The 10,221-nt window shown below is 34.1% G+C and overlaps 1 protein-coding gene across 1 annotated transcript; it reads left to right on the top strand.

The window, feature by feature from the left end:
* Window positions 1-1,064: 1,064 nt before the first annotated feature.
* LOC108326409 (probable WRKY transcription factor 21) lies at window positions 1,065-3,553 on the top strand. Its single transcript, XM_017559903.2, has 3 exons — window positions 1,065-2,519; window positions 2,606-2,731; window positions 3,283-3,553. Exons 1-3 carry the CDS (start codon window positions 1,726-1,728, stop codon window positions 3,425-3,427), a joined length of 1,065 nt encoding a protein of 354 aa, XP_017415392.1. The 5' UTR covers window positions 1,065-1,725; the 3' UTR covers window positions 3,428-3,553.
* Window positions 3,554-10,221: the final 6,668 nt, after the last annotated feature.

Here is a 10,221-nt window from a genome sequence, read left to right as displayed (position 1 = left end):
ACAACGAGACTTTTGTTAGCATTTTGATTGTATGGATTTTTTTAGTGGAACTTTTTAATCTCAATCCATGTAGGTGAGGTCAAGTTATATGAGTCGAAACAAATTTACATGTCTAATTTAAAAGTATAAAATAAATAACTATCATCTATTAAAAAATATAAATATTTATTTAAAAGTTAAAAGAATGTTACTGTTATTTTAGTTAATGCCTATTTTAAAATTAAAAGAAAGGGATTGCAGTTTCTGCCAACCCAAATTATTTTCATCTACACCATCTGCTCATTTCTCACTAACCAAATTTAGGCTTTGATGGAATCACACATATTGTCAATTTAACTGGCTCATTTCATTCTATGCTCTTATTTTAGTAACTGAAAAACTTCTATAAAAAATAAATGTATGCATTGAAAAAAATGCTCACATTTTTTTTAAAGAAAGATTTCATACTCTTATCTAAATATAACGGTTCATCATTAAACTAGCCCTTAATTATATTAGTTGATTTATAATATCTTCTATTGCATGTATAGTGTACTGTTTACATAAACATTAAACTATATTCAAATAAGTGTAACTTATTTATTATTTAAGCTGCAAAAGCACTTAATCTGACAGTTTATATACTCTAATCACTTATTAATGAAGAGATTAAATTTATGAATGACAGAACACAGATCATTTCCAGTTCAAAAGAAGAACAGAACAGTGCAAAAAAATTAATTGAATTGAATCTGTACAAAGACGTTACATTGAACACAGGAATTTGCAAATATGGTATGCGGAAAGCACGCAGGGCACAAGGTAATAAGTCCAAAATTCGAAACTGAAAGAAAAGTAGTGAAACCCAGTGAATAAATTGAATTGAATAGATAAATGGGAGAGAAAGAGAAAGTAGTAAAAGTGAAGCTGAAATGGGTAGGTCTAAGAAAATATTAATTAAAGCTGAAAAAAGGATGAAAAAGAATAACAAAGGTCTTCGTGTGGGTCCCACCTTCAAATCTGTGACAGAGACAGCAGTTTCATTTCTCAGCTCCTCTTCCTTTGTGCATTTTGCTTATTTAAACAAACTCCTCTTTGTTCTTCTTCTCTCTCGCAAGAGCTACAAATATTATAATATATGTTTTTTTTTCTCTCTTCTTGCTCTGGTTTTAATAATATATATATGAATTATATATATTCTCTAAAGTTGGAAGCTTTGTATTCTTGTGTATGATGGTTGTGTTGTGTGAAGTCTCAAGGGAAGCAAAGTCCTCTCTTTCACACCTTTCAGTCTCATAACCGAGGGAAGAAGAATCTAGGGTTTAGCACCACCAAGTTCGTCAAGGTCTGTGCTTTGGTGCTTTTTCTGTCTTTTCTTTCTCACTGGAAAATTGGGTTGTTTTTTTCTAGAAGAGGATATGCTGCAACTTGCGAGGCACCCTTGGTTTGTTCTGATTCAACGGTTGTTCTTTCTTTCGAAAAAGCATGTCTTTTTCTCTTCCTGAGTTGGAATTTTGAAACTTTAACTTGAAATCCTGTTTCTGTGGCTCTTTGTCTGGTGAAAAATGGGATTTTTTCCACCTGGGTCATTTTATCTGCCTCACAAGGCTGAATGTTGGTGGATGTGTGGGATGTTGCTTTTTTAGTATTCTGGTGTAGTTGGGTTAGTTCTGCCCCTTGTTTGGGGTCTTTAGATTTTATTTTGCCCCTTTTTGTCTGTTTTTTGTTTTTTTTATAGAGGCTAATATGGAAGAGGTTGAGCAAGCTAATAGAGCAGCTGTTGAAAGCTGTCATAGGGTTCTGAGTTTGTTGTCTCAACCAAGGGATCAGGTTCAGCATAGGAATTTAGTGGTGGAAACTGGAGATGCTGTGGTAAAGTTCAAGAAGGTTGTGTCCTTGCTTAAGAGTGGTTTGGGTCATGCAAGAGTGAGGAAGGTTAAAAACCCTCAAGTTCCCTTTACCCACCAAAGTATCTTCTTAGACAACCCAAATTGCAAAACCAACAACCATCACTCAAAAAATCTGCAGCTTTTCCAACCCAGCTTTCCTGACAATTCAATTGTGGAACTGGGTTCAACCATTAAACATTCACTCTCTCTAGCACAGCCCTCTTTGGAATTGAGCTCCAGTGGGAAAAGTGCTCTTCACCTCACTCAGCAGGCTTCATCAACTCACTATCACTTCTTTCAGCAACAGCAACAGCAAAGGGTGTTGCTCCAGCAGCAACAGCAGCAGCAACAACAGCAGCAACATTTGAAGCATCAAGCAGAAATGATGTTCCGAAGGAGCAATAGTGGCATAAACCTGAATTTTGACAGTACTAGCTGCACACCAACAATGTCATCTAATAGGTCTTTTATTTCTTCCTTGAGCATAGACGGAAGTGTGGCTAACTTGGATGGAAGTGCCTTCCATTTAATAGGAGCTCCACACTCTTCTGATCAGAATTCGCAACAGCACAAGAGAAAATGTTCTGCAAGAGGCGATGAAGGAAGCTTGAAATGTGGGAGTAGTTCTAGATGTCATTGCTCTAAGAAGAGGTAGCACATAGCTCATTAATTTCTGTTACTTCAAAGGTTTTTTATTTGTCCTTGTAATCTGTCATTAATAACTGTGTTCTCCACAGGAAACATAGATTGAAAAGGTCAATCAAGGTGCCTGCTATCAGCAACAAACTTGCAGATATTCCCCCTGATGATTATTCATGGAGAAAGTATGGCCAAAAGCCCATCAAGGGCTCCCCTCACCCTAGGTTTGTTCTAGCTCTGCTTTCAGATATCTGGTTGATTCAAGGGACTCCCCATGAATAAATTGGGCTTTGTAAAATTTTTTAAAGTATATTGCTATTTCTGACAGTTGTGCTGTTTGGTGTGCATTTATGATCTATCTTTCCTTTTACAGCATTGAAGTTAAATGTGCATGAGAATGATACACTAGCGTGTAGGGCATTTTTTTTTGTTTCTTATTCTTTATTTTTTAAGTATGCAAACATGTCCCTGATATTTAAATTGTATTCCTTTGTCTGTGTTAGTACTTTGTTATTCCGGTTGATGAGATCGTTATAGACCAGGAGGTGATTGAAGTCATCATTGAATATATTTATGTGTACAAATCTTTCATGTCTCGAAAACATGTTTGAGAAATTAGTTTAGCAATTTGGTAGTCTTGGCACAAACTCCTTCCAGTAGATAACTGTAAGGTGGTTTGCTCTATTGTTTTCACCTTGTCAGTAACCAGGTGAAGGTGAACCACACGGTTTGTGTTTGAGGAAACTGACCTTAATTCCTCCTTCTAAATTTTCAGGGGATACTATAAATGCAGCAGCATGAGAGGGTGTCCTGCTAGAAAGCATGTTGAGAGGTGCTTGGAAGAGCCGACCATGCTAATTGTCACCTATGAAGGCGAACATAACCACCCTAAGTTACCAACGCAATCTACAAATGCATGAACTATGTGGAGAGCTTAACCAAGATCAAGTCCATCATTCAATTTGTCAAAACCTTTGCGTGATTGGCTTGAGTTGCTACTGTACATATTTTAAGTGATGCAAGCAGAGATTGATGTTGTTGCCGCAGATTTTGGGTTTTGTTATAGTTTGGCTAACCAGCCGTTTATTTCGAGAGGGTGAGGATCACTGATTAAATGAACAAAGTCTGTAAAATTGACTAGTTTCGATTCCTAAGAACTATTTCATCTTTCTTTAGCCTGTTATAAACATCTCAGGATTTTCTATATGAATGAAATGCTATTAAAAAATGGTACTTTTCTTAAAATCTGGATGAGCCTAACTCAATTCCAGAAGAGTTAACTTAAACGGTGAGAATTGTTTTTTCCCAGTTACGTTACATACACTATTTTGGTCATATGAGGTGTGTAACACACCATTGACATGGTACTGAGATAGCATATTTTGTATGACGTGATATTTGTGAGTGGTGATTGTTCAAACATGTCGTAGGATAAGGTAATAAATAATTGTTTGAAAGTTGTATGAGCTTAGGCCAATTGAAGAAAGGCAAGGCATGGCAGCTGCTAGTAATGGTAGTGGATGCCAACAAGTTTGGTAACTACCAATATTCCTTTTCATCTACTTCGTAGGTTGAAGCTGTTTTAGGACCATCAAGTCCCTGAATGGATGATAGATGTCGTGTAATAATTCAAAGTTGGACTTTTGAACAAGGTGAAATGAATGGCACAACCTCCTCTACTTCATTTGCATTATCTACATGTAAAGTTTCATTCGGTTTGTTAGTTCCCCTAACAGAAGTGTATATTGGCTTGTGGAAGTTTCTCAGCAGAGCATGTGAGTTGTGAGGGGACCAACATGGGCATTCATGCTGGATCATTGTTTTCTTGGGTCCAATTCCAACTGTTATCAATGTTATTAGAGAATAAATTCTACCCTTTTCCTCCTTCACTGCCCCAACCATTGGCCTTATGTTATCAATCACCCTTTTCAATAATATAAAAACAAACAATAAAGAACCTTGGATTATTCAATGTATTTAGATTTCAGTAATTAGGATGCAGTATCAAACAGTGTAGTCTCTTCTGTCATTTCTCAGTTACAGCAAGAAAGAAGAGCTATCATTCTGATAAGCCTCAAATAGCTTCAGTTAGCTTGACACTTTGCTTAGCAACTCAATAATTGAAAAAAAAGAATGAAATTGTATTGGATTACAGGAACTGGATTGTTTTTAAGAATATTTGTGAATCATATATGGTAGAAAAATTACCCTTAAATGTATTGTTGTTTGAAATTGCACAATAGAAGATAATATTTTACAATTGCACTATTGAATCCTGAACTTGTGTCTTTTCTTGTAACAGTTGCACTGGTATTGATCTAGCACACGCGTGGTGCAATGTCTCATGTGATCTGCCAAATTTTGGACATCCTTTGAGAAGAAAAATGGTGGCCGTGTAATATGGTTCAATTCCAACCTAGGATGAATGAGGGTAGACTTTTTGTTTCAACACATTGATGATGATTTCCACAACACAAATTTTGTAGGTTTTGATAGAACAAGTACTACGTGTGATGTGTTTTGTGTTGTATTGTGTCACCTATCATTGGTGGTGGTGTGGTAGACTAAACCACAATACTCAATGGGTCAAATCAGGAACCACCACGCAACACACACTCCCATTAAGCCTTTTTCATTACTTACATCCTCACGCATGACAAAACAACCAATTACTCATACTTTCCTCCTTACTTTACTTTCCCAATCTTTCACTGCACATAAAGTCATTTTTAGCTTTATATATATATATATATATATATATATATATATATATATGTGTGTGTGTGTATGTGATAACTATTATTCATTGTGAATTTCTTTTGAAGAAAAAAATATAAAAGTATAAAATTAGATAGTTGAATAAAGATATAGAAGAGTTTAAGATGAACAGGTAAATGAAGTTGCAGCTGCAGGTCCCATGGTCCCACGTCTGCTATAGAACAACAAGATGTACCCAATATTCTACTTTATTAGTGAAACTTGTCGAAAATGCTTACGATAATACGAGTAATACAGGAGAAAATTTATTTAAGAATAAATATGTTTTTAAATTCTGAATTTATAACTGAACTTATATTTTGTTCCTGCACTAATTTCATTGATACACTTCATGAATGAATGACGTCCTCTACAACCAAACCAACGATGTTCCACTGTTTGTTTATGATGGGGCAAACACCGTTACACAGTGGATTTAAATTAAATAAACATGTGTTTGAAGATGACACGTATTTGAAAAAGTTAATTGTGTATCGTTTTTGTAGATGTAGTGGATGTGGATGCGGAAAAAAATTTGAAGCTTGTGATTTATTATGATTTTGTTGACACTAAGGACTTCGTTGGTGGTCTGAGCATTGATTTATTAGGATTTTGTTGTTGGTGGTGGGTAAGTTTGTGAAGAAAGATTGGTAAGTTCGTTTTTATGTTCTTATAATCATTTGGGAGGGAGGGGAACTGGTTTGATGGTCTAGGGTTTGAAATTATCATGTCATAGTCATAATTCAAGCCTAAGAATAATTATAATTATTCTGAAGCAAATCTTATTCTTATGGAACATATATAATAGCTTAGGAATATTTAGATCTAGTATTAAATATCAAATAGGGTAGGTTTTTCTTTTAGATATTGGATCAGGAGTCAAGTATAAGGTTTTTAATTATTCAATTTGTGTCTAGTTTAAGATTATTGATGGACAAGGAAAAGAGGAGAGCATCCCATATTAGGAGAAATGATTATATGCCATAATTTTAGTAGGGAAGCTTTTGGAAGAGTAGTTGCCATTTATACTCTAAGAGTAGATAGTTTTTCTAAAAATTAGTGGTCACGTGTTCTCTTCTACTTCACCAAGATGAAATCTTTTTTAAGATTTGCACCAAGGTAGCAATTTTAGGATTTTGTGTCTACATATTTTGGAGACATCTTATCCTATAAACAGAGGTATTTGTCCCTTTATAAAACCACTTTGAAAATTATAATATTATATTACCAAAATATTTATGCAGCCATATCTTGTCTAAACTTAAGGCTATAACATTCCGTGCGGTTTCCTCTAACCACTCTTCTTAGAGTTGGTCCAACATTTCAAGAAAACCATCAAACACCTCCATCTTACCACAAACACACCAAAATCGAGACATATATTCTCATCCACAACCAACTTTCGCACCATTCTTCACCATATACTCACTTTCATGCTTTAGTCCAACCTAGCTTGAGAAAGAAACCATCATTTGGTATCAAGAGTTGTTGTTCTACAAGAGTTAATTTTCTTGGTCCTACCTATCCAGAAACCATCATTATTTGTTGTCCATGTGTTGTTTTTTATTGTCTCATTTTTAAGTCAAAACTATGTTGTTTTCATGGTTCTAGTCTTGTTCTTTCTTTGAAACCATTCACATATTTGCTCTAGGCTTCCATATACTTGTGTTGTTTGTGTGCTTTTATGTTTGTTAAGTCTTGTTTTATGTTATCATTCGGTTATATCATGTTTGTTGGGTCATTTTTCATTTTGAAATCCATCCATGTATTCGAGAGGCATGTTAGTCCTTACATATCATTTTCTCTTAGTCTAACTTTTGGAAAAATCACAAAAATATATCTTCAACTTGGTTTTTAAAACTGCACCATATACGTCCATTTGAGTGCTTTTACTTTTTATTTTTTAGTTCATATTTATTATTAGATCATTGACAAGTTTTTATAGTTAAGTTTTTTACATGTTTGCTAAAGTTTCATACTTTATTTTTTGATTTTAATAGGATTTCTTCCATTTTGTGTGTTTGAACTTTTGAGCTTCTAAGAAGAGTATGTAAAACATTATAATGTGTAGTGGTACTCATGTTGGCCTGAAAAAAAAAGAGACCAAAGGTACGAAAGAAAATGTACAAAAGCAAGAAGCAAAAGTGTGTGTAAGGACCACTACCACTAGTTTGTTGTGAGAACTTTTATGTTGACTATTGCTTGCTGTTTACATGAATTCTAGACCTAAAACAACAACTTGGTTTCATGTATTTGATGCTAAAATAGTGTTCATAGTGCACCATTATTTCATTGCTTGTGAAAACTAGAAGAATCCATTTTCTACTCTAGTTATAATTTGGTTTTTGTGATATATTATGGTGCCACTCTTTAGGTGTTTGGGGGAGTCTTTGATGCTCAATTCCATTTCTTAACAAGAACCTCTCAACCATATTTGAAAATGATTTTAGTTCGTATAAGTTTGAAGGTTCCAAAGTGCTAGCCTCCTCATCAAGCTAGGTTAGACCAAAGCATAAAGATGAAGTTATGGAGGTAGAAGTGGCATGAAAAGTATGGAGATGGTGGTAGATGCTCACGATTATGGTGAGTGTTTTGTGAGTATTTATGGTGGGATGGAAAGGTTTTATGGTTCTCTTGAGAGATTGGGCCAACTCTAGATAAGGGTGGCTAAAGGAGACCACATGGGATGCTTTAACCTTCAATTGAAACAATATATGGTTGCACAAATACTTTGGCAGCATAACATTATGATTATTCAAGTGTTTGTGCAAGGGGGGAGACACCTTCTTTATAGACGAAGGTGTCTCCAAAGTAGACCCAAACCCTAAAACTTTAATTTTTTACACTTGCCTTACGAGAGGATTCTCTTGCCTAGCGAGCAAGAACTTTTAGGCCTCACCCAACGAGTGGATATAAATAAAAATTATCCTCGGGGAGGAAAATTCTCTAGAGAATACTCTCATAGCGTTATAGAGCTAAAAGCTTACATTTGTAAGATGAGAGAAAATCAAAAGTCTATTAGATTGAATTGTATTGTAAGCAAATCCTCTCTATGAGAGTAATTATCTAATGACTTGTAAGTGATGATCTGATTGATTTCATATTCTAAAGACAATTCAAACACTTAACACTTAACTCAATAGGGTTAAATGGTAGTTAGACTAGTTTATCTAGTGGAAACTAGGAGTGAGTAAATCTCAACTAGACAATGTATCGTGAAGATACTGGGAGTGTGTAGAGATACCAAGAATGGTGAAGAATATTGCACAACTAGGAGTAGATGAAACTCGATTATAGTCACAATGATGGGTTCACTAGGTTGACTAGGACAATCAGGAATGTATCAAACTCAACTAGACAGTGTATCGGAAGGATATCATAATTGTCTAGGGATACAAGAGTGGTGAACAATACTACACAACCAAGAGTGAGTGAAACTCGATTATAGTCATAGTGACAGGGGTCACTAAGTTGACTAGGACAACCAGAAGTAGTTCAAAGACTTTGGGTTGATTTTGCTATAACTTTTTAACTGGCTTTTGAGGTTAAATGAATAATTTTTTTTATTATTTTTGTGATTTTTTTTATATATCTCTTTTGCTTCTTAATCAAATAAAAGTAATGATTTTTACATTATAGCAAGTAAACATGGTGTTAAATCTACATAACATATGTATCTAAGGGTTTTTAATTTTAATTGACAATTTATAAACTTTCATGTGATTGAATGAGTTTTTGCTACCAATTGAGTATGCACTTTGATTAGTGGTAAAAACTTTAACAAAAATGAATCAAGAATCTACTTTGGTTAATTAGCTTTTTACTTGATGTAAGAGGTAAATGAATATACATGATTAGACATAGTAATATTTAATTGAGAATGTACTTTGATTAATAATGAGAACGTTAACAAATTTACTTCTTTGTATCTTTTATTATATTGTTCTTTAATCTTTTATTGATCTTTATCTTCTTTATCATTTTTATTTTACTAACCCTTTTGTAGTTTTATAAGAACTAATTTGTTAAGAATCAATTTTGTATTCGTCGGGAGACAACTTAGGGTTAACTTTACCCTCTATATTGTTTTTGGAACCTATCATAGAAATACTGAAGTAGCTATAGTTTAGTAGTATTAATTTGATTACGTCAACGAAAACGTTATTAAGTGGCTCACAATGGTGAGCAAATTTTCAAAAGACGCATCATAGTGTCAAACTGTGAGTTGGAGGCTCACGGATAGCTCGCGAACAGTAGAGATTATTACTAGTGGTTCGCGTACTGGTTAACACAGGTTCGTTCGATGTTCATGGTGGATCTATGGTGGTTCACAAGCTGTACCGACAAAGGCACTATTACTTTGTTTTTCTGTTTCGCTTTCGGTGACACTGCTGCGATGCGGCAGTGTGGTGGCTCCTGGCACTAGTTTTGATCACATAAAACCCTACTTGGTGAAGATCTATTTTTTTGGACCAAGTCTGGTCAGGTGTAGATCCATTTTGGATCCTTGGATCTAGTTTTCAAATTTCATGATTCAAATATATTTTTGGGTTTGTTTATGAATTTGAAAATAAAATAAAATAAATAATTAATTAGGGTTCTAGAATAAATAAAGATTCAATTTTGGTCTTGTTCATAGTTTTGAATGAACTATTTGAATTAATATTTGAATTAAGAAATCATTAGAGTGAATCTACTTTATTTACATATGTCATAGAGGAATTATAAATGTTTGTATTTATGTATATCCATGTGAGTATTGGTCAATCTAAAAGAACATTAATATTTGGCCGGATTATATACACTTGTGATGGTAAACGTGTGATAATTATATGGTTTTATATGCCAATGATAAATCAATCCAAAAATAGGTTTGTTATTGGACATGTTTTTATTATCAGTGTTTGATCATTAGACCAAGATATCTCTAACAATTAATATTATTGTCCAAAGACTT

This window comes from Vigna angularis, chromosome 3 (assembly GCF_016808095.1).
Source record: "Vigna angularis cultivar LongXiaoDou No.4 chromosome 3, ASM1680809v1, whole genome shotgun sequence".
Lineage (NCBI taxonomy): Eukaryota > Viridiplantae > Streptophyta > Magnoliopsida > Fabales > Fabaceae > Vigna > Vigna angularis.
The sequence above is the reverse complement of the archived record's forward strand: the minus strand, read 5'-3'. Positions and strand labels throughout refer to the sequence as shown.